Source organism: Mustela lutreola, chromosome 8 (genome assembly GCF_030435805.1).
Source record: "Mustela lutreola isolate mMusLut2 chromosome 8, mMusLut2.pri, whole genome shotgun sequence".
Lineage (NCBI taxonomy): Eukaryota > Metazoa > Chordata > Mammalia > Carnivora > Mustelidae > Mustela > Mustela lutreola.
Genome location: NC_081297.1, coordinates 141,468,924 through 141,496,801, shown reverse-complemented (window position 1 = coordinate 141,496,801; position 27,878 = coordinate 141,468,924). Strand labels below are relative to the sequence as shown.

At 58.8% G+C, this 27,878-nt stretch overlaps 1 protein-coding gene across 1 annotated transcript; it reads right to left on the bottom strand.

The window, feature by feature from the left end:
• Positions 1 to 522: 522 nt before the first annotated feature.
• On the bottom strand, positions 523 to 26,943 carry MICALL1 (MICAL like 1). Its single transcript, XM_059186933.1, has 16 exons — positions 26,415 to 26,943; positions 22,346 to 22,394; positions 21,744 to 21,885; positions 17,387 to 17,475; positions 16,103 to 16,245; positions 13,814 to 14,262; positions 13,098 to 13,155; positions 11,843 to 12,231; positions 9,644 to 10,059; positions 7,427 to 7,561; positions 6,847 to 6,973; positions 6,620 to 6,710; positions 6,358 to 6,431; positions 3,775 to 3,889; positions 3,551 to 3,597; positions 523 to 2,398 (listed from the first exon to the last, which is right to left on the bottom strand). The coding sequence occupies exons 1-16, from the start codon at positions 26,558 to 26,560 to the stop codon at positions 2,277 to 2,279; spliced, it is 2,592 nt and encodes an 863-aa protein (XP_059042916.1). The 5' UTR covers positions 26,561 to 26,943; the 3' UTR covers positions 523 to 2,276.
• Positions 26,944 to 27,878: the final 935 nt, after the last annotated feature.

Genomic DNA, 27,878 nt, shown 5'->3' with positions numbered 1-27,878 from the left:
GCTCCCACGGCTCAAGGGTGATGCCCCACCTCAGAAGCCTTTGGAGGCACCACCAACCACACAAAGTCCTCACATCTTCTGACAACCACAAGCCCTGCACTCTCCAGGACTCTTGTCACTTTCCTGTCCCCATACATCAAAACAGTTTGGAAAATTCAACCAACACTTCCACCTGGAGGGATTCGTATAATCCTACAGGCCACATGACCCAAGTTTCCGGTAGCCGAACAAAGATGGCTCCACAGCCTCAGACAGGTTAGCGGAAGGGGGAGCTCAAGGAAGGGCTGGCTCTGGAACATTTCTGTGGGAAGCCTGTGTCCACATACCCTCCAGAACCTGAGCACAGAGGGTATACCATGATAAGGACAGCTGTCCTCCACCCCAAAGGCCCCCTCACGTAGCCCCAAAACAGCAAACTGGAGAACCCCAGGACACCTTTGGCCCACCCGTGACAACACAGCCTACCCTTGATTTAAATGCAGACTAGTTGCTAATATTTACAAATCACACACACACACAATCTGGATTTCCAGCTTCTTTTGAAAAATGGAAAGGTCTGGCCACACTGGGCCCACATTCCCACAGGCTACGGTTGACTTAAGGAAGGAAGAACTTGCCCCTTAAGAGCTGGGACAAACAACCTTGTTCACCTCAGTCCCCACTACCTGAGTCTCAGCCACCAAGACAGCCTGACAGAGCCACCCCTTGGGTTACACACAGCCTCGTCACGTATGTGACCCACCAGGCCCCTAAAAGTCTTTGGAGTTGGTGAGCAGCTTCTGATCAACAGGCATGTTTGGAAGGAGACCCCAGGGGCTGTGCAGGCACAGGAGCCACCACTCCCGGCAGAGGAAGAGTCCTGCCCACCACCAGGCCCTGGGGGCCAAGGTCCCCGGCTGTGGATACCCCACTTGCCCCTCTTAGGCGACCAGAGATGCCTGACCACGGGACATGGCGGAGGCAGGGAAGAAGGCAGAGCCAGCTAAGGGCAAAGTGCCCAAGGCTCGGGGGCACTGGCAACTGAGGTTGTCTCCATTTATTGTTGGTGAGGAAAATCCTCAGGAGTTAATACAGTCCATACTTTCCCCAGAGGTGTGCTGAGGGAGGAGGCCCTAGAGTGCCCCAGAGAGCCCCAGAGATAGCTTATAGCAACAGTGCTTTGACTGAGGGCTGCTGGACACAAGCCCGTTGTCCCCATCGGCTCCTCCTCTCCCATGGCCATCACAGTGCGGTGAGTGGCCATCAGTCCTTTGGGGGAACAAGTCGGGAGAGAACGGACAACAGTCAGGTGTGAGGAGACAGAAAGGTGATGACCGCACCCAGGAAGACACCCAAGATCAGCCCAGGGCAGCCGGGCAAGTCTGAAGGAGGAGTCAGACTACCGTGTGTTCCGTGAAGCACACAGCTCCCTCCGCTAATGCTTGGGGACCAGAACTGCCACTAGGGCCTGTCACCCAGAGGCCCTCTCTGGGGACTCAGCTCCAGGGCACCCACCCAGCTCCAGTTCCTGGGAGGCGAGGTTTCCCATGGACCGAGGGGAGATGAGAGAAGCACCTGCTAGAGGTCTGAGGGACAGAGGGAAGAATTTGTCCATCAGGCCCATTCGTGTCTGAGGACAGAGTAACAAGCTCGAACTTAATTAGACTTCATAAATAGAGCTCCTGAGTGAGGAGAAACAGATTCGGGGCCACCTGCACTGGAAAGGAAAATAGGGACTCGGAGCCAGGGCTGGGGTGGGAAGAAGCCGGTGTGGCCAAGCCAGGCTTGCTGGCCTGCCAAGAGCAGCAGGGCTCTGAAGGCAGGAGACCTGGGCCAGAGGTCCACCACGGGCCGACCACATGGGTAGAAGGACCTTCGGGTCAGAACTCTGACTGCTAAGAATCCCATCTGGACATGGTACAGAGGGGAAGAGGGACCCAGGGGCTGCCCATCCTGGCAGGTGGTGGTGGGTAGGATGCAAGGCAGGGGTGCTACGCCCCTGCTCCTCCCTCCTTGCTCCTTGGGTCCATCCCAGCATCTGGAATCATCAGAACCAGACCGAGCAGGGCTGACCCACAGCTGCCTGCAGCCCCGAGAAAAGGGAAGAAAATTCTTTGGCCCAAAGCAGCCAGAGGACCCTGAGGAGGGAGAGGCTGTCACCCAGAGGCCCCCCTCCCCGGGAGCCATCTTTCCCCAGGACTGATCCTGATGGGAAGCAGGGTGCCCCCCGCAGCGGAGCACAGCTCCTCCTGTGTGCGCCAGGAGAAGGGGAAAGTCCCAGCTGGCTGCCCTCGCTGTTAGCTCTTGTCCCCCAGGGACTTGCTCTTGGTATCCCGCTTGTTTCCTAGCAGCTTCAGCACCTTCATGGTCTTGAACTTCCCCTTCTTCTTGCCCTCGGGTTCAGCCTCCTTCTGGAACTCTGCAGAAGAGAAAGGGGTGCACTCAGCATGTGGGAAGGGGAGTACATCGGGGTGGGCCAGGAGCAGTGACGAAGGCCCAGCTCCGTTCCTCCATCTCGTCTGGGGTCTTGGACATGTCACCTCAGCTTTGTGAACCTGCAGGATGGGAACTGTGCCTCTGTCCCAGTGTTTTGGCAAGGATCCAGAAATAAATGACCATGAAAGCCATCTGGAGCTTGGAAACACAGTACAGGTTTATCGTGAAAAGGCCCCGCTTCCCTAAGCCACTGTTCACAGCTCTGGGTGCCACAACATGGACACTGACAGAGCTGGAAGGAACCCCAAAAATATCAGCCTCACCCCTACTTTTCACGAGGTAGCTATGGGCAACTGTGGGCCTTTGGAATGGACTTAAGGCCAGCTGAGTTCTCTGCAGGGGCCAGGCCCAGGGTGAGGACGCCATCCCTAGACACTCAGCACCCCCCTGCGGCAGACGAGGGGCCTGAGCAGACTGACTAGAGTCCAGACCAAACCACATGGCCACAATATGAGTCCCTGGTGGGACCAAGATGAGAGCAGGTCTCCTGACTCCCAGGCCAGTGCTCTTTTAGCTATTCTGGGCACCGTCTCCAGTAGGCACGGCTATTTGGGCGCACAAATTTTTTTTTTTTTAAAGATTTATTTATTTGAGAGCAAGAGAGAGAACGAGCATGCGCAAGCACCCAGAGTGGGGGGGGGGGAGGGCAGAGGGAGAGAATCCCCAAGTAGACTCCCCGCTAAGCACAGAGCCAGACACAGGGCTCGACCCACCACCATGAGATCATAACCAGAGCTGAAACCAAGAGTCAGAGGTTTCACTGACTCAGCCACAGGTGCCCCTAGCCCACAAACTTCTCCAAGATCAGATGCAGATGTCAAGGAGGAACTCCTGGCTTCAGGCAACCGCCCTGGCACAGGGTTCCTCGCCCACCGAGCCCTCCCTCTAGCCCACTCTCTCAGCCCAGGCCACAGCACTCCTGGCTCTAGGCTGGCCTGCCTCACCACACATGGCCCTCTCTTCAAGAGAGAGGCCAAGAGCCTGCACATACCATCCCTGGAGCTCCGGCTCTGACCCTCTGCCCTGGCTGCCCTCCCAAGATTCGGGTGGACCAGAGAGCCAGGAGGGGCCTCACCTTTCCTCCTGATCATGGCTTCCAACATCTTATCTTCCTCCTCCTCCCTGAAATGAGAAAGGGAAGCCCGGTGTCCCCGAGGAGAAAGGACCGGATATTCTCTCAGTCCCTTCCAGCCCGAGTCCTTCCCCCCAAGTTAAGGGAGGGTGTGCTGGGATCGCTGAGCCCCTCCTGCAAGGACCCCCCGACTCCCCAGAGTGGGGGAGCCCCACCCCCTCCCTCACCTCTGCCGGTCCTCGTCCAGGCAGTTGACGATGGCATTGCGCTGCTCGATGAGAGCCATGAGCTCCTGCATCAGCACCTTCTCTCGGCCCCGGTCCTCGTCCGTCCAGTCCTTTTCTGCCCGAGGAGAAAAGTTGGGGAACTGAGCGAGGGGGAAACCCTCCTGCCTTCCCAGGAAGCCAGGGAACAACACCTGACTGCTTAGGTGGCTGTAGACCAGCTCATGCTGAGTCCTGCGAGGACACGAAGGAAGGGACCACCTGGGGGGTGGTGACAAGTTTTGGGGCGAAATGAAGGTTAAGAGACCGAGGATACTAGGCTGCCTACTGAAAAACTCTTCAAGGGGGCTCCAGGAGGGCGAGCACGACACATGTTCTGCGAACGGAGACCAGCTGTGGCCAAAGAGGCTCCTGCTTCTGCTCATTCATTTATTGATTCAATGAATGTTCACCAGGTGGCTTCTTGGAGGAGGCAGGATTCAGGCCAGGCCTACTGAGAGCCTCCAAGGGTGGGCTGGCCAGACGGGGCAGAGCTTGGGAGATAATAGGGGACCCCAGGGGTCTTTACACAGTAGAAACAAGGTAACCCAAGGTATATTGGAACCTTAATAAAATGCCATACAGGAAGGCATATTAGAGGAGACAGGACCCTGGGGGTGGTGAGCCCAGCAAGGGGGTGTCCCTGACGTATCCTATACCTGCTGCCCCACCAGCCTCCTCTCGAGACCCCTAGCCACCCCACGGGACCATCCAAGGGCCCACGTGCACCCTCGTTTCCCTTGCACCCAGCCCACAGGCTCCCAGGGGAAGGGTGTCCACACCCAGCCTTCCCTCCACGCCATCTGCCACCACAGGCCTCCCTATCTTGAGCCCCCCCAGTCCTGTTCCAATGTCCTTACACCTCACCTTGCCAGAGCTCAGGAGCAGGTGGCCCAGCACAGTTCTGGGGACAGCATGGGAGTCATCATCCCAATTCACATCCTTCGGCTACTTCCCAAATATGGGGCCTGGGGAGGTCCTATCCCTATACTATATGGGGAAACTGAGGCTCAGGGAAGTTAGGGCCTTAGCCAGTGTCACACAGCAACGGTGGAGCCAGCCTTTAATCCTGGGTAGCCTGACAGCCCCAAGCTACAGCCCTTATGGTATCTTATGGGTCCCTAACCGACCTGGGGCCTTATAAACCAGCCTCACCATGCAAAAGCAACTTCAGGGACAGGATGACAAGCCCAGGACATGCAGCCATCACAGAGGAGGCTGGAGAAGCCACATAATAAACCCAGGGCCAGGCTGGCCTGGGGTACAGGGGACTGCACCAACTCCAGCCACATGGCGTCGCTGTGGCGCTCTCTGCATGGGGGCCGTGCCCGGCCTCCAGATGTAGGAATGACTCACAGGGGACAGTGGAATGGCTTCCAGAGACACGTCTGCCTCTGGGTCTTATCCTGCCTCCCAAGTTCTCTAGTCAGTGAAGAGACAGGGCCACTGTCCCAGCAGGCAGGAGGGGGTGTGTGAGCTGGGACAGGCCAAGTCAGAGGCAGGGATGAGAAGCCCAGTGCCACCACCAATGGGCAAGACTCAACCTCTGGTTCTCCATTTCCTCATCTGTGAAATGGATACAGTGAGACCCACTGTCCAGGCAGAGGAAGTAGTCAAAAGCCTGGCTCCTGTGGTCTCTCTGCCCAGCTGTGGCTCAACTACACATCAGGGCCACAGACCCCAGCTGTGGCTCAACTACACATCAGGGCCACAGACCCCACCTCAGTCACGTAATAACCATCAACCACCAGCCCCTTCGGGGGCACCAGGTGTTGCCACATCCTCTATCTCCTGTTCCAGGAATTCCCTACAGGGTGGGTACTTTCGCCCTGTCTTACACCTAAATCCACTAAGGCTCAGTGAGGCTAAGAAACCTGCCTAGCTCCCCCTTACCCCAACCCCACCCTGTCCCCTGCCTTGAACACATTTGTGGCAGAACCCCGCAGAACACGGGATGATACGACTCCACACCCAACCCCTCCAGCCGCAGCTCCACCATTCTGAGCCCATCCCGCCCTGCACCCCCAGAGTCCTTCTGAGCCACACTGTACATTGGATCCTTCCACCTTCTCTCCCACCACTGCTAAAGTCTGACCACGCTCTGGCCTCATAGCCATGAACCCCGAGGTGCCTCTGTTGTCACTGACTCATTTGGGGCAGCCTGGGGCCCTGGAGCCTGAAGGCTCTCCCCACTGGGGACCCATCTACCCCCAAGTTCCAAGAGAGGGAGAAGCCAAAACATGTCAGTCTGGTCCTGGGCCTGGCACTCTCTGCAAGCCTGTCATCCCTGATGCCACAGGAGACCACACCCCCACACTGGCCACGCTGTTTCTGCTCCTGCCATCATTCAAGCCTATTTATCACCTGCTATGACCCAGACAGCACCTTCTGGACCTCTCCCCGCGGCGGGGCCCTGTTCCCAGAGCTGGCCTATGCGTCCCCATTGGGGTTCTGTCTCCTCCCCAGCCGCGAGGGTAAGAACTGGGCCCACTAGTCAATGTCACAGCCCCTGGCAGGTGCCAGAGGAGCGCGTGGCGCTACGCTCACCTGGCTTGTTAAGGAGGCACCGGAGCTCATACTCTACGTCCGCCTGGCGCTGCTCCAGGTTCTGCTGCTTGAAACTGGAGGGTGGGTACAGCCAGGTGTTAGCCCCGCCCCTCAGAGGAAGCCCCGCCCCCGCCGCCCGCCCCGCCCCGCCCCTCGCACAGCTTCCCTGCCCCAGGCGGTCAGAGGAGGGAAGGCAGGAAAGATATCCATGCTGAACTCCACGGATTCCGGGGGAGCAGACGGCCGAGGGGTCTGCACTCACACATAGATGAGCTCGGACTCCCGCCGCACCAGCAGATGCTTCTCGTGGATGAGCTTGAACCAGTCCACCAGCATGTCATCCTCGCGGCCCTCTGGAAGCCAGAAGCCCACTGAGGCCAGGGCTGGCAGGACTTGCAGCCCTCAAAGGAGCCCCCGGTGGAGGGAAGGTCCCGCCCCCCCAAGCCTCGCCCCCCCACCAGGCCCTCCCAGCAGCTCCCCACACCACACCGTTCACTCCGCCCCGCAGCTTCTCCTCCAGTAGGACTCCACGGTGTTCCAGGGCATCCAGCTGGCGCTCGATCGTGTCCATCTCTCCGTGGATGTCCTCCTCGGGGATGTACTGGTCGGCCTGGACCTGCCCGACAACGCCCCGGTCACCGGAAGAACGGCCCATCCCTCCCACCTGTCCGCTGCCAGGAGTTTTGCCATTCTTTGGGCCAGCACTGGCCTGCCCATTCCCACACCCGAGCCCGGCCAGGTGCAGGACCCCGGTGCGGGGAAGGGCCACTGTAGAGAGCGCCCCTACCCCTCCAGGCCCCTGGCCCCAGCCGGGAAAAGGCACACCCAGAGGGAGGATCAACCTCCTGCCTCCTTTGGCATCCCCTCCCCCTCCTCTGCCATTCCAGAAAGGATATCACTGGAGAACACTCTAATCTGTTTAACTCAAAGTGTATCATGTGAGTGCTTTGATGCTTGAACTATTATTAGTAACAAGTGAAATGTCAGTCTGCTCAAAATCCCGCTGGCTGCAAGTTAAACCCTCCCTACACCTGAGGCAGCCGAGCGCCTGTGGACTGCCGGCCAGTACCTTACGCTTGATGAGCGGGAAACCGTGTCCTGGGGCCGGCGGCCTGGCCGGCTTGGATCCCTTGGTGGTCTTCTTTGTGGTTGGGGATGCTGTGGGTGATGCCTTCCGGTTAAAAGGGTTCTCCTTGCAAGAAGACTAAAGGCAAGGAGAATGGCAAAGGATAAGTCTGGTGAGGGGGCAGTGAGACACCCCCACCCCCGCCTGGGCAGCCTGACTAAATGGGACTGGGGCCTGGAGCCTGGGAGGAGGCAGCCCAGGCAGAGAGAGAGAGAGAGAGAGAGAGACCCTCCCAGCACTCCGTCTCTGGTCCACTGGGGCATTCGACAAACATCTCATTTCCAAGGACCTCCCACCTCCCATCCTACACTGGGTCCCTTTAGACATTCTTGTTCTCCCAAGCAAAATGGGTACTGTAATGCCCGTTTTATAGCTGAGTATACTCAAGGCCAGAGAGGTTAATTAATTGGTTCAAGGTCATGCACTTCCTAAGAGCCCAAGCTAGGGCCAGGACAGCCATCTAGTACCAGAGGCAGTGGTCAGGACGTGGAGTTTAGGGCCAGACAGTTATGCTCGCTCACTCAGGCCTCACAACCCCCGCTCTCAAGCAGGGACTCTCAGGCTCAGGGAGAGAAAGGAAGCTCCTGGCCTGGGTCACCCTGCCAGGAAGTATGAAAGTGGGATCCCACCTTCCATCTGGCCAGGAGATGGAGGAAAAGAGTAGCTTCCTTCCTTCCTGTCCAGGAAACACCCCTCCCGTCTGTTTCCCCCCCACTGCAAGCCCCACCCCCCCAGCCCTGCTTGGTCCAGCTTTCCGCAGAGACCCCGCCCCCTCTGAGGCAAGCACAGCCAGATAGCCCCAGCCCTGGGACTGGGCCTCGCCGCCATGCGGGCAAAATGTCCTCCAACGGCATTTTCCAGCTCGTCCGACACAGAGATGTGGTGATGGGCCCCAAGGAAAGGTCTCACTCAAGGCCAGCAGTGCTCCCAGGAGTGTTCACTCAACCTTCTCCTAAGCAGGTGAGGGAGGCTGGCGGAGCCCTGCTCACCTACACGCACCAGCCCATGGAAAGAATCCTTCAGGCTGGCAGTGGCTGCCCTGGGGTTTCTGAAGCATAAGTACGAGGGCCTGAGTCCAGGCAGGGCAGGGAGACAGAGGTTGGTTCCCATAGGGCAGCACCCATAGGGGACCCAGCAGGGTGTTAAACAGCCCGAGGCACCCAAGGTCCCCAAGGGTTCTCAGCCTTTCACCACAGACTCTGTCAAGCCACCCAGGGCACACACCCAGGACAGAAAAATGATATTTAAAAGGCGCTGCCTGACGGTAGAGGGAAGGGTGTCCAAAGTTGATCTCTTGCCCAACCTGCCACCACCAGGGAACCCTGGGCCTCCTCAGAGCAGACTGAGGCCCCCAGAAGGGGCAGGACCTTCTCAAGGTCACACAGCAGGCAGGTGGCAGAGCTGGACAGGAGGGTGCAGGCCAGGCCGGGGCAAGGGAGATGTCTGAAAGGTAGGAGCTAGACCCATAGCTCAGCCTGCTCCCCAGACTGATCCCCCGTCAGGTCCATCAGCCCGAGACTACAGCCACCCCACCTGAGCTGGGCTGCACGAGCCCTGGGCCCTCAAGGGCTGCAGAGCGTGCACAGATGCGGACAATCAGTACCAGGTGGCCCAAAAGGACTGTGGCTACAAGAGAGGCCCTTGGGAACCAGATGCCCAGAGGAGTGTCCTGACCCCTGACAACCCCCGGTTCCTGGCACGGGACTGAGAAGCAATGACACGAAGAGCCACAAAGGTCACCTGGAGAACAAGCTCCTTGAGATGGGTACCCCAGTCCCCTCTGCCCCCGAGAGGAGATGGAGTGCCAGGAGGCCTGGGTGGGGGGGCCCTCTGGCATAAACAAGCCTTGTGAACAGAGAGGTGGACAGAAGGATGTGGAGTTGGATGGTGGCTGGGGGACTGGATCCCCGACGGGCACGTATGTGGGATGGGCAAGTAAACAGGTGACCAGGTGCATCACTATATAAAGGGTTAAGCAGGTGGACGGGTGACTCAATGGGAGGGAGGACGGACGGATGAATGCGTGCCTCAGTGAGTGGAGCCACAAATGGGCAGGAAGACACAGCCAAGTCAGACGCCAGCAAAGATGGAAAACCCTGGACATTCCTGCCCTGAGACCAGACAGGCCAGCGGCTCTTAGCAAGGGGAAGGAGGACTCACCTTTACTTGGAGCTGCGGGGACGAGGTTCCCGGGGAAGGCACGGGGCTCTTGTCTCCAACCAGCAAGAGAGGGGTGGGGGCCGCGCCACTGCAGGGCTTGGCGGGCTGGGGACCCGGGCTGCCCCTCGTGCTGGGGGCAAGGCCAGGGCCAGCCTGAGGTATCTGGTCTGCGCTGGGCTGCACCAGTTCCCCAGAGGAGGATAGGGAGGAGTGGGTGGAGAGGCTGGCAGAGGTCCCAGGGGTGCCGGGGGCATGGACTGCAGGCTCTGAGGAGCTCTTGGGCACAGCTGGTGGCTCCAGAAGCTCCCCAGAGGGGGTCTGGCTGGAGCTCTCGGAGGACAGGCTCTCCACGCTGAGGGCCGGCGACGGGGTCGCGGAAGGCGGCTCTGAGTGTGACAGGCGGGCGGTGTGCAAAGCTGAACGAACAAGTAAGCATGTGAGCGCCCTGCAAGGAGGCACAGCCTCACCTACCGCCCTCCCCTCTCCGCAGGGAGTTTCCATGTGCCCACAGGCTGAGGCCCAGAGAACAGCGAGGGCATGATGGGACCAAGGTCCGCAGCCGCCAAATCATCAGCCTTCGGCCCCCACACTTTGAGACCCGGGGCGCCACCTCGGGGCACGTCTGTAGTCCTGGGTTCCCTCCCTGCCTCCACTTCCCCTCCCGTGTCTGATCTGATCCAATGCCAAACCCAGTGGAGGAGGCGAGGCTGCAGGGGAGGGGAGGACACACAGAGTCCGGGCTGGCCCGTCCTGGGCCTCGGCCTGGCGGGACAGGGGAGGAACTGGAAGGCCTCGAAGCAGCCGCCGGGCCTGGCCGGGCGCTGCCCTATGCCGCTTTGATCCTGTGGGTGACGGAGACACCATGCTTCGAAGCCTTGCCGTCTGTGTTTTCCAGATGAGGCAGCAGGCTCAGAGGGCAGGCACTCGGCTGGCCGGGAAGGGCTGGGGCAGACACAGCCCTGTGGGACTCGTTACTCGGCGTCCCACTGCTGCCCACCCGCCGTAGCTACAAGACCCCGGGGGTTCCAGCAGGGGCCACCTGAGCACCTGCTTCCAGGCATCTCTCATGCGCTCTCAGACCCCCTGTCCGAGGGGCTCCTGCTGAGGTCCTGGAGGCAGCCGTACACCAGCCATGATGGAAGGTGACCAGCCTTAAGGCCTAAGAAGCCCCCAGGATGGTGACAGACAAAACCTACAACGAGGGGCGCCTGGGTGGCTCAATCAGTGAGCGTCTGACTCTTGATTTCGGCTCAGGTCCTGATCTCAGGCTGGTGGGATGGAGCTCCGCATCCGGCTCCATGCTCAGGAGGGAGGCTGCTTCGCTCTCTGCCCCTCCCCCACCTCTCTCTCTCTCTTTCTTTCTTTCCCTGTCTCTCTCTCTCAAATAGATAAATAATTTTTTTTTAAGATTTTCTTTATTTACTTGAGAGTGAGAAAGTGAGAGAGAGCATGAGAGGGGAGAAGGTCAGAGGGAGAAGCAGACTCCCCGTGGAGCTGGGAGCCCGATGCGGGACTCAATCCCAGGACTCTGGGACCATGACCTGAGCCAAAGACAGTTGCTTAACCCACTCAGCCATCCAGGCACCCAGATAAATAAATCTTTAAAAAAAAAAAGAAGCACACAGAGCCTGGATAAGAGGGCATGCTAGGTGGAGGGAGGCACAGCGCCCCGAGGCTGACCCGCCACCGCCGTCCTCCAGATGGGGACGCTGAAGGCCGAGAGAGGAAAGGACCTGCTCAAGGTCACACACAGGCATGTCATGGCCCATGGTGCCCGGCGACAGGAGAGTAGTGACTAGTCAGGCCTGAAGCAAACCGCGGCAGTGCTGAGCCCCTCAGCAGTGGGACACACACTGGATCCTCACGACACCTCACTGTGAGGAGGGCTACGGAGGGCTGGGAGTGCAGAGTGTGGAGCCCCCGGCCTCCTTCCTGTCCTGTCGAATCCTGCCTCTACCACTCCAGCACTCCATGGCCTCGGGCAAATCCCCTGCCCTCTCTGGGCCTGCTGCTTCACCCACGAGACAGGTGCATGCTACCCAGCCCGCAGGTGTGCTCTCGAATTAGCTGAGAGGACCCACATGGCACCTGACCTGGCAGGAACCCCCCCACCGCCACACAGCGGTCCCCAGCCCAGAGCTGACCCCGGCCCCCCCAGCCCAGAGCTTCATCAGGAAAGCTCCAGGAGATGGCACTCACCGAGCGGGGATGCGCTGGGTGCACGGGGCGCGGGGCGCTTCTTCGTCTTGGGGCTGCTGGTGGGGGTGATGCCGTACCAGGGATGCAGGGACTTGGGGGTGACCTCCGCCGAGTGGGCCAGGGCAGGGCCCGCGGCCGGACTGGGTGCCGCTGGGGACTCCTCCTCCTCCTCCTCCTCAAAGGGGTTGTAGGGCTTGGGCTCCGGGCCCACTGGCACCTGGCTCTGCTCCTCCTGGCCCTGGCTCTCCTCCGTGCCGCCATTCACCACCCGCCTGCCTTCCCGGCTCGGAGGTCCAGGGCTGCTGCTCGGGGGGAGGGGGGCTGGCTTCTTCCTGGGCTCTGCCTGCACCAGTGTGATCCATGGGGGGTCTTTTCTGGGGGCTGGTGTCCTGGAGGGAGGTGGGAAGAGGCAGACACCATTGGCGGTGGGCGGGGGGGAGGCAGGCAGCCTCCTCCTGTCCCTGGATAGTTTTAAGTCCATTTCAAAGAAAGTGGATGAGAAACTGCCCGCGTTTCCCCGAGTCCAGAGGGGTCAGTCTGGGCTCAAGGCTAAAGTGGACTGTTACGGTCACAACCCAGCGGGGCCCCATAAGGCCCAGAGAGAGTGAACCCTCAGCCTCCATCAGCCCGGCCCAGGAAAGGAGGCACAGGGGCTCTCTGTGTGAGGCTGAGAAAGTCACCTGTCCCCTCACCATAGCCATTCACTGGGACAGGAATCTTCACAAGGGTTAGTGCTGATGGAGCATTAACTAGTGCCACAGCTGGGGCCCACTCTCCCCCTCAGAGACCACACAGGGGAAGAACAGCTCCAGAACAGCTGGAAACAGCTGTCCACGCACAGGATGCAGGGTCCCAGGCTGGAGGGCCTGGGCCAGGCACACAGCGGACGGAGCTTTTTGAGGTCTTTCTTGACTCAGCTGCCAGTTCTCACAACAGCTCCGTGAGGGAGGCCTAGGTGTCCCGTGTCACAGAGCAGCGGGGGCAGGGAGAGGTCAAGGGGCTCCAGGGGCCCTGTCTCTACCAGGACTACTCCCCACAGGAGTAGGGGACCCCAGGGGAGCCTCGGGGAAGGAGATGTGGGCACAGCACTCAGCCCTGCTGTCACCTACTCAGAATGAGCTTTGCACGACCTTGGGACGGTGTGCTGGTGAGTCAGGTGCCCACGGAAGCCTTGCCCACCCGCCAGACGCCAGCGGCACCCCCATGCCCAGCATGAGGGCCTCCATCACAGGAAATCCTCTCCGAGCCAGCCTACCTTTCTGACAGCTTGGGTGTCCCTCTCGGCTTGGGGACGGGGGGTTCATGCAACCTTCCTAGATAGGAAAGGAGAGTGAGACAGGCCTTCTTCATGGGCAGCTGTGGGCACCAGCGAGCCGCGGCGTGCCCTCCTGGCAGAGCCGGGACTGTAGGTGGCCGTGGTGAACTCCCCGCCCCCGCCTTGTACCTCCCAGCACTTGGGGCGATTAGATAAGCACGAAAGGTGACAGGTAATGGTCACGTGCGCAAGGCCAGGATACCCGGACACACCATAGGCATTTTAGCCAAGAAAGGGAACCCAAGTGTCCCTTGGACACTTCCCCGACGTGGACAGGAAACACTGCCTGAACTTAGCCCAGCCCCACTGTCACCTCCTGCTCAAAGCCTCCCCTGACCCCCCGAGTGTCCTCCGTGAAACCCACAGTAGCCTCTGCTTCCCCTGTCTTAACAGACTTCCACATTCTATGGACATCCCTGTCTGTGCTTGTCTCCCAGCTAAGACTGGTAGGGCCTTGAAGGCACAAACAGGCCTGAACAGAATCTGTCCCCAGGGCCCAGCTGGGTCCTGGGCTCAGAGCAGCACCCGCTCCCCGGTGTGTGTTTGCACTGAACAAGGCTCAGAGAACACAGACACACAGATACTCCCAACCACACATACATTTAAACACGAGACGCACCCCAGCAAGTGCCCCCCCACCTCAGACCCGTGCTCACCATTTACTAGGCCGCTGCTGCCACCCTGTTCTGCCAAGTTCTCGTGCTGCAGGCTGGACCGGGGCCGGGGTGTGGGGGGCGTCAGGGCTGGGCTCTCCGGGGCCTTCCTCGGGGCAGGCGTGGGGCGGCTGGCTGGGGAGCTGCTGCCCAGCTCCTGTGCTTTGCTTGGAAGCCGGGGCTTGGTGGGGATCTGGGGCCGGGCCTCGGGGCTGGCCTTGGGGACATCCGCCTCAGCCCCTGCGGGCACACTACGACCCACACCGCCTCCGTCCACATCCTTGACCTCTTCTGCAAGTTGCTGCTGCTTTGGCTGCAGAGGGGGCCCGGACGTGGCCCCTGACCGCCCCCCGGGGCCCAGCCTGGCACAGTGCTCCGCGCACACGAAGGTGCCTTCCTCAGGCCCACTTTCGTAAGCCCCAGGGAGCAGGGTGCTGGAGCACTGCCGACACCTGCCAGGGAGAAGGTGGGGAGGGGGCTTCAACGGGCGCCGGGGACACTGGCTCCTCCTCCCCAAGGGCTGTTCCGGCCCGCCCTCCTCCCAGCTGCCCGCCCAGATCCTGCACCCGGGCCTTCCCACAGGAGGAGGCAAATGTAACTGCCAGAAGTACAGAACAATAAAATCACATGAAATCAAGCAACATAAATTGTGAAACAGCCTCTGGTTTGTGCTGCAAGAGGAAGCAAAGGTTTGCCCCTGCGCGGGGGGACGAGCCAGTGCTGAGGCGGTCGGCCACCGGCAGCTCAGGTTGTCAACCAAGCAAGGTGTTTTGGTGTTGTTTTGTATGAAACAGAATGTCTTGCACAAGAAAGAATATGCTGTTTTTCCAGGAAATTCTAATTCCTGTTGTGTGTCTGTTTCCACGGGGCCTTATTCCGGTCTGTATTCACAACTGCTCACAGGGTCCAAGGCATTTTTTTACTGGGGGTCCCTGGAAAAAGTCCTTAAAACGTTGTCCTCGTGGCCAGATGTCAGTGTTAGTACAATGGTGCCCCTGCTTGGGCTGTGACCCCTCAGGTCTGCAGTCAGGCCCCTGGGGTTCCAGGCCTGGCCACCCTGCACTCACACCCACACCCATAGACACACACCGACACCCACAGACACCCACACACACAGAGACACAGACAGACACACAGACACACACTAACCTACAATCTAATGCATGTTGGAACTCAGTTGCTGGCTTCCCTTGACTATTTCTTTTCTTTTCTTTTTTAAAGATTTTATTTATTTATTTGACAGAGAGAGACACAGCGAGAGAGGGAACACAAACAGGGGAGGCGGCAGAGAGAGAGGGAGAAGCAGGCTTCCCGAGGAGCAGGGAGCCCGATGCGGGGCTTGATCCCACAACCCTGGGATCATGACCTGAGCCGAAGACAGACACTTAACGACTGAGCCACCCAGGCGCCCCAACTATTTATTTTCTGATTGCTTTTTCGCAACACATAAAATGTTTTCAGGGGCACATTAGTCAGTTAAGTGTCTGCTTTCGGCTCAGGTCATGATCCCGGGATCCCTGCAGGAGGCTCCCCGCTCAGTGGGGAACCTGCATCTCCTCCCTGTCACCGCCCCCTGCTCCTGCTCCTGCTCTCTCACACTCTCTCTTGCTCACGCTCTCTCTCAAAGAAATAAAATCTCTTATAAAAATGTTTTCAGGGGCGCCTGGGTGGCTCAGTGGGTTAAAGCCTCTGCCTTCAGCTCAGGTCGTGATCCCAGGGTCCTGGGATCAAGCCCCGCATCAGGCTCTCTGCTCAGCGGGGAGCCTACTTACCCACCCACCCCCACCTGCTTCTCTGCCTACTTGTGATCTCCGTCTGTCAAATAAATAAATAAAATCTTTACCAAAAAAAAGGTTTTCAGACATGTTCTAAGTTATTTGTCTTTTCCCTGTCTCTCATTCCATTTTCTTTAAACCTGGCTTCTTGTGGGAGCCACACATGGAAAGCAAGCTGTTATTTTAATTTTTAAAAAAAATCCTTTCTATTTTCAAGGGCTTCTAAAGCAGCTCCTTAATCTCATGAGGTCATTCGCCTCAGAGAGCTTGGGGCAGGAGGTAGAACCCCTGAGCTCAGCTCCTCTGATCCCACGACTGACGAGGCTTCTCCCCTCACTAAGCCTCAGTTGGCTCATCAGTAAAATGGGTTGATAAGCACGATGCTCTGGAAGGAAGGGCCCCGTAGTGTGCCTGGCAGACAGTGATGCTGAGTCCACAGAAGCTCCCTTCCTTGGTAATAGGGTGTTAGGTGGGGCTCGCCCCCCATCCTCCCCATCCTGCTCCCACAGCCACTCACCGGAAGCAGTGGCGGTGGTAGAGCTTGCCCTCGACCAGAGAGCGCTGGACCAGGTGCACATGCTGCTGGCAGGCGGCGCATGTGCTGCTGGGGGTCCGCTGGGCACCTTGCTCAGACAGGCTGCCCGATGACAGCTCCTCGCCCTGCAGGGAACGGGGTGAGCAGAGGGGCGTGGGGCTGTGCTCACCAAGCTCCCTGCTCTAGAACAGCCCCCTCCCCCTCTAGCACCCACTCTCCCCCGAGTGCACACGAGCTCCACGGTGCTAATGCACGTCATCGGAGCCCCAGGAGCCCCAGGGCAGCAGAGGAAGGGACGCAGTCGCCACTTTGCGGATGAGGAAACTGAAGCCCAGAGCAGAGGGGAAAGACTTGCTCAAGGTCACTGAGTCAGAATGGAAACAAAAGTCCTGACTTCCAGTTTCTGGGGCCCTCTCTGCCCCAGACGGCTCCTGGCTGTATAACCTCCCTGCCCCTCTGCCATCCCTGTAGGTCGTCGGCCCCTGACGGGTGACCTCCTTTTACGCCCACCTCATCTGCCTTCTCTGCCTCCCCTCCTAGAGCTGCAGTGGGTTTAAATCCCAGGTCCTCCACTTCCAAGCTCTGCGACCCAGAGCAAGCTGCTCACATCTCTGGACCTTAGGTTCCCACCTGCCGATGAACTCCTCTGACCCCTGCCTGTGTCAGCCCCACGTCACTGGGCACCCACACCGGCCAGGATCCCCGGCCCTCAGGAGCTCCTCCAGCAAGGACAAGCGGGGGAGCAGGTGGGAAAAGCCCTCTGCACCCTGCGACATGCTACCCCGATATGAAGGGCTGGAGTCTGTCCTCTCAGCATCTTGGGGCGGGGCACTGGCCTTGGACAAATGACCCTCGGGATTCTCATCTCTCTCTCAGGACTCCTACCGCCCACCTCCCAGGGTTGTTGAGAGGACAGAACAGAATCATGCGGGGAAGCTGAAAGCTCTGTGTGCACAGGAATCAAGGGGAATATTTGCTACACTCCATGTGTAAATCCAGTCAAGTCAAGGCCAGGGTGACAAAGTCAATGCGACAGACTGTCCAATGCCCCCCTTCCCAGGCCTGGAAGCTCTTGATCTCGCCCCAAGCCCCAGAGAAAAGAATGGAGCCCCCTGCCCACAGAATGGGGCCAGAATCTGGCCCATGTCCCCTCAGCCACCCTTGCCACTGAGGCTCTACTTCCGAAGCCAAGGGGAAAGGACCTAGAATGAACACTGCAAGGGTACCCACACAGCCTGTCCCCGCAGCCCCTGGGCACCTGCCTACCTGAGCCCTGTCTCCTGGTTCTGCTGGAGTAGGTGCTTCGGAGGGCGGGGAGGAGGGTGCCTGGGCCTTTCCAGGTGATGAGACACCAGCTGCCAAGAAACAGGAAAGAGACCCTAAGAAAGGTGGAGACCCCCGGGGCCAAGAAGGCCCCCAGTCGGCCTACCACTTGAACTCCACAGCTATGGCTTTTGGGGAGAGCATTCAACAGCCAGGACCAGAGCTGGCTCCCCCCTCCTCACAGGGCAGAAGACACCTCCCCTTCCAAGCCAAGTGCCAAGGGCAGGCTGCTTAACCTCCCCGAACCTCCATAAAGTAGGGCCGTGAGTCCAGCCACACAGGAGTGATGGAAAGGCTGAGGCCAACAGTACAGTCATGGAAGGAGGTGCCCAGCATGTGGCAGGACCAGCAGCTTCCTTCCCACCAGCGTAAGGGGATGGGAGGGAAGGAAAAGCGAGAAACCACGTGGTGCTGGCCGGAAGGTTCGGGAAAACAGGTGTTTTGGTGTGGCTGTTGTGGTTGCTGGTGTGGCTGCTCTCCCTCACAGCAGAAGAAACTCAGCCACCCCAGCCCACGAGCCCCCTCGGAGACCCCACTCGCTCCCTTATTACTTCAGCAAATATTCACGCAGCACCTCCTGTGTCCCCAGTGATCAAACTAAAAAATGAAAATCCAGAAAGCCATAGACCCCAATATTACTGTTCGATGATTTTAGGAATAAAATCCAAGTTCCCTACTGTCGTCTAAAATATCATTTACCAAACTAGTTAGTGGACCCTGAAATCCATTTAGTGGTTACAAGCAACACATTTAAAAGGTGAAAGAGAAAATATCTTCACGCATCACAAGGGGTTGTGTTGTCTTTTTTTTTTAAGGAAGCCCTCCGCCCAACGTGGGGCTTGAACTCACGACCCCAAGAGTCGCACGCTCTACCTACTGAGCCAACCAGGCACCCCTGCGTGTGTCACATGTTGTAAGGGGAAGAATCGTTTCCTGAAACTTGTTTCAGGGACACACATGTGCATGAACTTGGCCTCTGATGGGAATGTGTGTGATGAGTCATAGCCAGAAATTGTGGAAGCTCAGGACCTTGTCATCAAGGACCACTCCCGCCGTCCTTCTGTCCCCATCCCCTCCTGAAGCACACGGGCCCCCTGCTAGCCCTGGCCTGGAACATTCCTTCCCAGATCTTCAAATGGCCTCCTTCTTCTCCTCATTCAAGGTTTAGCTCAAATGTCACCTCCTCAGAGAGGTCCTCCGTGACCACTCACCTGGAACAGCCACTTCACCTTCCCGCTGCTTTTTACACCATTGTTTTGTCTCCTTCACTGGACTCCCTTGAAACTATACTACCTCTTCATCTGTGCTCGCTCGCTCTCTCCCTCCTATTCTCGGCTCTCTCCCCAGCACCTAGCACAGTTCCTGGCACATGGTAGAGGCTCAATAAATATTTGTTAAATGAGTAAGGACCAGGTGCCGGGGTTATGTAGCTGGGAACCGGACACAGATGGTCTGCAGGGGAAAAGGGAAGAGTGATCCAAATATTATGACCAGAGTCACCTGTCATATGACCTGTCATATGAACACCTATGACCTGTGTTCACCACAGGGCAGGAGGCCACCAGAACACCTGGGGTAAATCAGGGCAGGCTGCATAGAGGAGGCAAAATGTGAAGATTAGAGGATGGGTAGGAAAGAATGTTTGTGAGTGGAAGACGTGGAGCAGAAAATAGAGTGTGGGGTTAGAGGATCACCAGGGAGAAAGGCTGAGTGCAGAAGGAATGAGATATATTCAAAACACAAAAAATTCAGTATGCCCACAGCTGGGGCAATGAGTGGCTCAAGGTTAAGTGGGGAGAGACCCTCAGGGGCCCCACTAAGAAGCTGGACTTGGGGGGTGGTAAGCGCCCAACTCTTGATCTCAGCTCAGGCTGTGATCTCAGGGCTGTGAGTTCAGGCCCCACGCTGGGCCCCAGCTTGGGCACATAGCCTACCCAAAAACAAAAACAAAAACAAAAAGCTGGACTTTATTCAGGTAACAGTAGCCCTGCCCCTGTGATGGCCGATTTCACACAGCCGCTGGGCGTCCTTCACTCACTCTGGTTCCAGACCATGCTGTGGCTCCTGGAGGGCAGGGTCAGCTGCTGGGCCCAGGGTCACGGGCACCATGGAGCCTGGCGCAAGCGAACACAGCACAGTGCTGTGTCTTAGCCAGGGTCAGGCTTCAGAGCCACCCAGTCCAGGGAAACTCAAGTCTGGTTTAAATTGCCCTTGAAATCCTTCTAGTGGCCCAGAAAGCACAGAACAGGACCATCTGGGGGAGTCTAACAGCCAGCTCTGCCTCCGGGGTGGGAACGCACTGCTGCTGTTTCCTTTGGCGGAACAGCAGGCAGAATACAAACGGTTCGTATTTAGAAGCCAAGTTGTATGAGAAGCACAGACTGTACCTTTATCAATAAGAACCCCCGCAAGCCCAGGGGGTGCCCCCTCCTCCCCGGCACGGCTAGAGAAGCTGGGCCCACCAGGGCCACCCTCATTCCAGGGTGCCCTGCAAGGACCCAGGAACAGAGCGGGCACCATCAACAGTACTGTGGGGGCCCCTCCCCAACCCTCCCACCTCACAGGCCCCCGGAAGGGTAGGCCCTCCAAAAAGGGTGGGTTGGAAGAGATCAGGGTTTGGAGACAGGCAACCCTCCTGAAGGTAAGACTGAACCATGATTCTAGGTAAGCAAGCTACATTCTAACCAATGAAATAAAGAAGTCATAATAATGTTAACCCTGAGTCCTAAGTAAGGGCCAGACACAGGTTCACATCTCTTCGCTTATGCCTCACATCAACCCTAAGAGGTGGGCACTGTTCTTCAAAGCATCACAAAGGAGAAACTGAGGCAGACAGGTGACCACGGTGGCCCACTGTTACCCAGACAGTCAACAGCAGCCTATGCTCTTAATTTCCACCTTACTGCCTCTCACCAAAGAATCAGCGGATGGGAAATACTTTCATTTTTGTTTTCTGTTAGAACACATAATGTGTGGGGTGCCTGGGTGGCTCAGTCAGTTAATTGGCTGCCTTTGGCTTGGGTAATGGTCTCAAGGTCCTGGGATTGAGCCCCGCATCGGGCTCCCTGCGCAGTGAAGAGCCTGCTTCTCCCTCTCCCTCTGCCTGCTGCTCTGCCTACTTGTGCTCTCTGTGTGAAATAAATAAAATCTTTAAAAAAAAAAAAAAAAAAACACTCATAATGTGGGATGCCTAGGTGGCTCAGTCCATTAAGTATCTGCTTTCAGCTCAGGTCATGATCCCAGGGTCCTGGGATCGAGTCCTGCATGGAGCTCCCTGCTCAGTGGGGAGTCTGCTTCCTCCTCTCCCTCTGCTCCTTCCTCTGCTTGTTCTCTCTCTCTCTCTGACAAATAAATTAGTAAAATCTTAAAAAAAAAAAAACACACACACATATAATGTTATTTGTTCAACTATAATACTGACCTGTATCACTGGGGGGGGCAGGTAACAGATTATCTTAATTTTTATGCTCTTTGCTATGTTCTACATGTTCTATAGTAAGCATGTTTTGCCCTTAATAAGAAAAAAATGACTTTATAGAACACGTTTTCTTAAAGAGACAGGCGGAGACTGTCCACAGGTAGAGAGCCAAGGCAGGAGGGAGGACCGAAAAGGGACAGGGTAGCGGTAAGGCCCCCAGGGACCCAGCACAGGTGTCAGGACACCTGAATTCTGGCCCCACCATTCAGCTTTCCTGTGGCGTGACCTTGACCTTCTTGCTTCCCCTCTGGACCCATTTCTTCTCTGCAGAAGGAGATCCCCAAGAAAGATTCCTGCAGAAGGATGCCCCAGGCGGGAGGCTCAGGAGCCACCCAGTGACCTGACTCAGAGCAGAGAAGCGCCCTGTGGCTCCCTCAATGCCTCCGCCCGCTCCCCAGCCTCTCAGTTCTCAGACCTTGAAGGTCATTTCTGGGGAAGACCGCTGCACCACAGCCCCACAGGGCCACTCGCTGGCTTTGGGGGAAAAGCCCCAGGGAAGTGTCTGTACACAGGAAGTGAGGGGGTGGGCGCCAGAGGGGAACTTGCCCGCTTTGTCTCCCTACAAGTATTTCCTTCAGTGATGGGTTTTGGGCTTTGTGCCAGTAAGACTGTGGGTGGCACAAGCGCAGCGAAGGCCCCAGCTGCACCCCCGGGGGCCCAGCACAGTGCTGTCTTCCTCGCTAGGTATTATGAGGACTAAATGAATGATCCAGTGAATAAAGGCCATGCTGCCTCCTGGGCTGAGGAGCTCAGAACCCAGCCAGGCACCTCCCAGCCCCACCCCCAGTGCCGGCCTCCCAGAACAGCTCTGCCCCCTCTCACCTTGGCCGGGGCTGGCGAAGTGGTGGTAATACTGGGACACGTAGGTCATGATGCTGAGGCAGTCGGGGACACTCATGGAGACCATGTCACTGGGGTCCAGGAGAGCGGGGATCCCCAACTCCTTCTCGGCCACTTCAAAGGCCTGGGGTGAGGGCAGGTGTAGGGGTGGGGGGCAGGCAAGGGTAGGAGTGGGGGTGGGGAAAGGTGGGGGGGTAGAGGCAGGGGTGGGCAAGGGGAGCAGGTGCAGGGGTGGGGAAGGTGCAGGAATGGGTGCAAAAACAGTCAGAACAGGGAGAAGAGGAGGAGGCAGGCTTAGGGTGAGTGGCCCATAGCAGAGGCCCAGCTTCCAGCAGTGGGATGAAGGGTCCAGGTCTAGGGGCTTCCCTCAGCCCTGGCGCCACAGGGTGACTCCGGGGAAGGGGTGGGCTGGTGTTCCAGGCACAAAGGAGCCAGAAGGAAGAGGGGGATGGGGAGAGGGGCAGCCAAGGCCCCAGTGCAAAGCAGCTTCTGGCCTCAGCTCCTACTCTGCAACACCCCTGCCCCCTCGCCCCGCCCAACACGCACTCACAGCCTCCAAGGCTTCCCTCTGTCTGGGGACTCACCAAACGGTTATTCTCGAAGACATTGTCCTTGGAAAGCGAGTCAAAATCTCTGCAAGAGGTAAAGGGAGGGAGGAACACTGAGGAGGTGACTGGGGCAGGGGTGTGGAGTCTGGGAGGAAAGGAGCTGACCTCATCCCAGCCTGCGTGGGCCTCAGCAGGCTTGGGGGAGGGGTCTGTGGACGGCCCACGAGGAAACTGAGGCAACAAGCCGGGTCTGCCAGGTGCAGGAAGGAGCATGAGCTCAGGGCCCCCTGAGGCATCCTCGCAGAGGCTCGAAATCACTCTGAAGGGGCGGGACTCAAGTCCAAGCTTTCAAGTTTAAGATCCCTTCTCTCCAGCAGCCAGAAAGCCAGGTCCTGAGTCAGCGGCAGAGACAAGACTGAGACCAGGACTAAGGTTTGTAATGACAGGGACGGTCCCGGATTGCTGACCTCACACTGGGCGCCGTGCTGAGCTCCTACCGGGAGTCTGTTCTCATGGCAACTCTCCTGGGAGGTACTGACCCCATTTCACAGATGGGAACACTGAGACCCAGACAGGGGAAGACACTTAGCCCTGAGAATCCGCATTTCTGGCTCTTCCAGTGCATATCAGAAACCCAGAGAAGCCGGGTTACCGATTTGCCCAATCCCCAGCCCAGCGCAGAGACGAATGTTGTTTAATGGGGCTAAGAACAGAAGGAACAAGTTTGAAACCGACTGGCAATTGTACATATTCTAGAGCTACGGACACTAACCCTCTGGCCAACCAGCTCGGCTGGGGCCCGCTTTCCTTGGGGGAGCAGTAAAGGGTTTCCCAGTGTCTAAGCTGGGACAGGTGAGAGGCAGCAGAGCCTGCTGCGGGGAACCCCAGCCAGAGATAGCTGACTCCCCTCCTGGCTCTATTTACCACGAACACCCCCATCCCCTAACCCCCTACCCTCACCCTTAGTCCCCTACCCCCTTCCCCCCACCCCAGTGCTACAGGCTGCTCAAGTGCCTGAAGGTAGCTTTCTGGCTTGGCAGCCTGCTGGGTGCACCCAGCCAACGCCTTGCCCTTCTATGGCTGCAAACTGAAGCCTTGACCCTCCCACATCGTTGGAGGGCCCAGAGGCCTGAGCAGGCAGAACGGAGTCCAAGGTCAGGGTCTCAGCCTCTGCTCTTCCAGGCCTGGCTGTGCGCCCTTAGACAGGCCGGCAGTCTTCTCTGCCTTCATCTTCCCATATGTCAGTTGGGAGGAGCTCTAGCACCCACCGCCAGGTTGGTGGGGAGGGCTGGTTGAGTCTGGGCTTGGGGAAGGGCAGGCCTCGCTGCCCTCCTCCTGCCCCCACACTGCTCCAGGAATGGTCCAGGTAGGAATGGTGGGCAGAAGCAGGAAACGGTAGCCTGAGAACCCTAGAGGGAGGTGCCCCAAGGCTGGATGGACTGGGACAGAGGAGCTGACTAAGTATGAGCCCTTTTGCCACCTCTGGTCAAGCTGCTTCCCTCCCCACTCCACACACACCCCCACCACCACCCCCGCCCCTACCTCACCCGAAGCTGGGACCCTAAGCCCTCTCGCTTTGCCACTGCCCAAGAGTGTGACCACAGGCAAGTTATTTAGTCTCTAAACCTCAGCTTCCTGGTCTGTGACACTGTGAACAGATGAGGGGACCAAGCCCAGCCCCAACAAAGGCTAGTTTGGAGACCAAAGGAGACAAAGGCAACTTCTCTCAGCAGATAATTTCAGTCTCCCCGGCAGTGTTCTGGAAGGCTGGGTGTCACGTTTTGTTCGCCAGTGCCCCCAACACCCTATGTAATTCCTGGTACTTAGTAAGTGCTCAACAAATGTGGATTGAATGAATAAATTCCAGAAACAGTGTGAAAACTGCAAAAACCCCAGAGACACTGGTTTTTCCTGCAGCTTCTTCCCCTCCCCCATCCCTGTCCCTAATGGACATCTGGGCTTTGGTAACACAGATATTTTCTGAGAGTTTTCAAAAGCCGGGGAAGTTCTGTTTGGCCCTGGGGGAGATGAAGTACACAAAAATGAAACCCATATGGTCGCTGCCCTCAAGGGAGCTTAAACAGGCCTGGATTGGGGGTGGGAGGGCCAGCAAACAATGAACCAGGCCCTCCAGCTTGGCAAACCCCACCCCTCCAGCAGAGGTGAGGCCCCAGCTCCAACAGCTTGAACCTCTTCAGATGATTCTTGCCACTGTCCCCGCCCTCATAGAGAGCCTCCCTATGCCTCCTGTGGCAGCTGGGCCTCAGTCTGTCTTCTGTACAATGGGCTAGTAGCTCCAGGGCCATCGGCCTCTCCCAGTCCTCCCTGCCCTGAGCCATGGGCCCCAGCAGTGCTCCCTCCCAGGGCTCGGCTCAGGTGGCCCCCTCCAGCCGCGGGACCACCCTTTCCTCCAGCAGCACCCGGCTCCTGCTCTCTCCATTACCGTGCCAGGCCCAGCACACAGCAGCCACTCTGTAAATACTGCTGAATAAAGAAAGGGCTAACATACACTCATCACACCCGACTGTCTAATCACACAACTTACAATAACTCAGGTTAATTGAATGCTCGTTGCCTCATATAACCCTCACAACAGTTCTGTGGCCTAGATCCTATTATTAACCCCACTGACCAGATGAGGAAACTGATGTCTGCAGGGGCCCAGTGATTGACCCCAGGTCGCACATCTAGAACACGAAGGAGCTGAACGAAGCCAAACAGCCTGGTGAGCTCAGGCCCACTGATCCCCTTAGCTGGACACGGGGGTCCCTTCAAACACTGGCCCTGTCCCCTGCCTCCGGCCTCCTGCCTCACTGCCTGCTTCCCCAGGCGAAACAGAACACCCCTTGAGCCCTCTGCTCCAAAGCAGGGGTCCAACCTGGGCACCCTTCTCCATTCTTCCATCTCCCACTCCGGGGCTGTCCTATCCCCATCCCGTGCCGGTGACCTGCCCCACAGCAGGTGGAAGCCCAGGAAATGTCTCCACCTTGTCCCCTTCTCTTCTGCAGCCACATCCTCCAAAACCCTCTCCTCCACGGCCCCACACAGAGCCCGCCCCAGCACCCAGACATGCTAGCACACAGTATAGACCCCCAAAGACCGCAGACCCAGCCAGGCTTGGGGAGCCCTGTCGGGGGCACTGTTGGCAAGAGAGGCAAGGACCAGGTCTCTGAGTCTCAAGTTGCAAATGAGACAGGCACCCAAGGAATGGTGGGCCCCCGCTTAATTTTCAGTCTGTGTTGGATGAATGAGTGAATGAGTGAGAGGTTCCAGAGCCCACGGCGGGGGAGCTGAGAGAGAAGCCCCAAGTCCACTGCTCTGGGGTCTGAATAAAATTTTCCAAGAGAACTTGTTTGGGTAGCTGGGGGTGAGAAGGGCCCATTTCACACAGGGAGACACGGTGGGGGGGGGGGGGCTCTGGCTGTCAGTCAGACCTTGGGACCCTTCACTCAGTCTCCGTGGCCCACTGAGGACCGCAGGGCTGTGGGGCACACATTTGGGGGGCAGGTTCGTATCCTAACTGGGGTGAGAGGTAGGCAGGGGGTGTCTATCCATTCATCCAACCACTATTAACCTAATATCTCCTCTGTGTCAGGCACCATGCTAGCGCCCTGGAGACCAGTCCACATGGGGGAATCAGAGAAGACAGCAAGAGGACCCCCCCCACACGCACACAGAGGGACGGGCCTCAATGCCTCGCGAGGAGGAGGCTGCTCAGTGCGCCTGTTTGAGAGCACCGTCGTGCGGGAAAGGCCCACGGTCCCCAAGGAGCGCTAGGTGTCCCTTTGGCGGAAATCGGCGCCCTGTGGGCGGGGCCAGGGCCCTCGGTGCATGGACCAGTATGGGGGGCAGGTTCAGTGTCCCAGTGGGCAGGGGCGGGGCCTCGTGGGGGAGGGGTCCCCCGGGGGACGGGCGCTCGGTGACCCAAGCGAGTCGTTGAGGGCCCGTCGTCAGGGTGGGCGTCTCGGTCTCCGGGGGGCGGCGCCTCCCACAGCCCGGGCTCCGCGTCACTGAGGGGGGCGGGGGTCCCCAGCTTTGGCCCGCGCCCCCCGGCGCCCCGGCTCGCCCGACCTCCCCCCTCCTCTCCCCCACCCCCGACACTCACAGCAGGTCCGGCCGGTGCCGGTGCAGGATGGCGCAGAAGGCCAGGCCGTCCCGGAAGGAGCTGCTCAGGTCGCGGATGTCCACGCCGCGGTAGCCCTCGCACTGGCGGCGGCACCAGGCCAGCAGCGCGCCCCGCGGCCCCGCCATGAGCCGCGCGGGGCTCGGGACCCGCTCCGGGCGCCGCCGGGATCGGGCTTCACCCCCGGACCCGGCTCCGTCCGGTTTCCGGCGGCGGCTCCAGCTCCGACTCCTGCGCCGCTCCGAGCTGTAGGCGCCGACCCGCGGGCGGCGGGCGCAGGGTGGGGAGGAGGCGGGGCCGCGGCCTCGGTGTCCGCGCTCCGGCTCCGGCGCGGGGTCCCGGCTGGGCTCGCAGCTCCCGGCCCGGCGCTGCCCGGACCTGCCCGAGCAGCCGCCGCCCGCGCGGCCCGGCCCGGCCCGGCCGCCGCCTACTCACCGCCGCCCGCCCCCCTCGCTGTGGGCCGGCCGCGGGCGCGGGTGCGGGCGTCCCGCTGGCTTCGGTCCCCGCCCGCTGCCACCGCCGCCGCCGCCACCGCCGGGAGCGGGGGCCTGGCGCCCCACCCAGCGGCGGCTCCGCCCCCAGACGCGCCCCCGCCCGCCCGAGGGCCAGACACCGCGCAGCCCTCCTGCTGGGCGATCGCGGTCACCGCTCTCCCTCTGGAACCTCTCAAAGAACTCCGGGACAGGGGCGCCTGGGTGGCTCAGTGGGTTAAAGCCTCTGCCTTCGGCTCAGGTCATGATCCCAGGGTCCTGGGATCGAGCCCCGCATCGGGCTGTCTGCTCCGTGGAGAGCCTGCTTCCTCTTCTCTCTCTCTCTGTCTGCCTCTCTGCCTACTTGTGATCTCTGTCTGTCAAATAAATAAATAAATAAATTCTTAAAAAAAAAAAAAAAATTATTAAAAAAAAAAAAAAAAAGAACTCCGGGACAGCCCCGGGATCCCTCACCCACTGCCAACTCGCCCGTCCCACAATGACTTCTCCACCACGCCGCCCACCTGGAATTCTCCTTTCTCCCAGCCCGCCTTCTTCCCACTCTGGCCTAAGGACCTCCAGATCCCCCACCCTGACTTCTCTAAACCCACTCACCTCTCCTGCCTGAAACTTTGGACAGGCATTTCCCGCGCCTCAGGCCAATCAGGTAGTTCCCCCGCTGACCCCCAAAGCACCCCCAGAGGGCCACCAGCTTCCCCGACCCAGTCTCACCACTCCAAAACGCCCCTGACCTCCACAGTTCTGCCACCAGCCCCTCCCCCATCTACTGCCAGGGAGACTTCATGCTCTCACCCCACCCCCATGGGTCCAGGTGTGCAGCCACTGAAGTGTTGAGCCTGCTAACTGGTCTTTCAGAGGTTTCTGCCCCCACTGCAGGCTCAGCGATCTCCCCATCAGAATGGTGGTGGGTGGGGCCCCTGGGGGCAGAACCCATAGGAAGCAGCCCTTTTCTGCT

Excerpts from the sequence above, each read along its gene's own strand:
- MICALL1 (XM_059186933.1), bottom strand. The coding sequence starts at position 26,560 with ATGGCGGGGCCGCGGGGCGCGCTGCTGGCCTGGTGCCGCCGCCAGTGC. Across the intron at positions 22,395-26,414 it reads CGGCACCGGCCGGACCTGCT|AGATTTTGACTCGCTTTCCA; the intron begins GTGAGTGTCGGG and ends TACCTCTTGCAG. Across the intron at positions 6,432-6,619 it reads GAGTCCGAGCTCATCTATGT|TTTCAAGCAGCAGAACCTGG; the intron begins GTGAGTGCAGAC and ends CCCACCCTCCAG.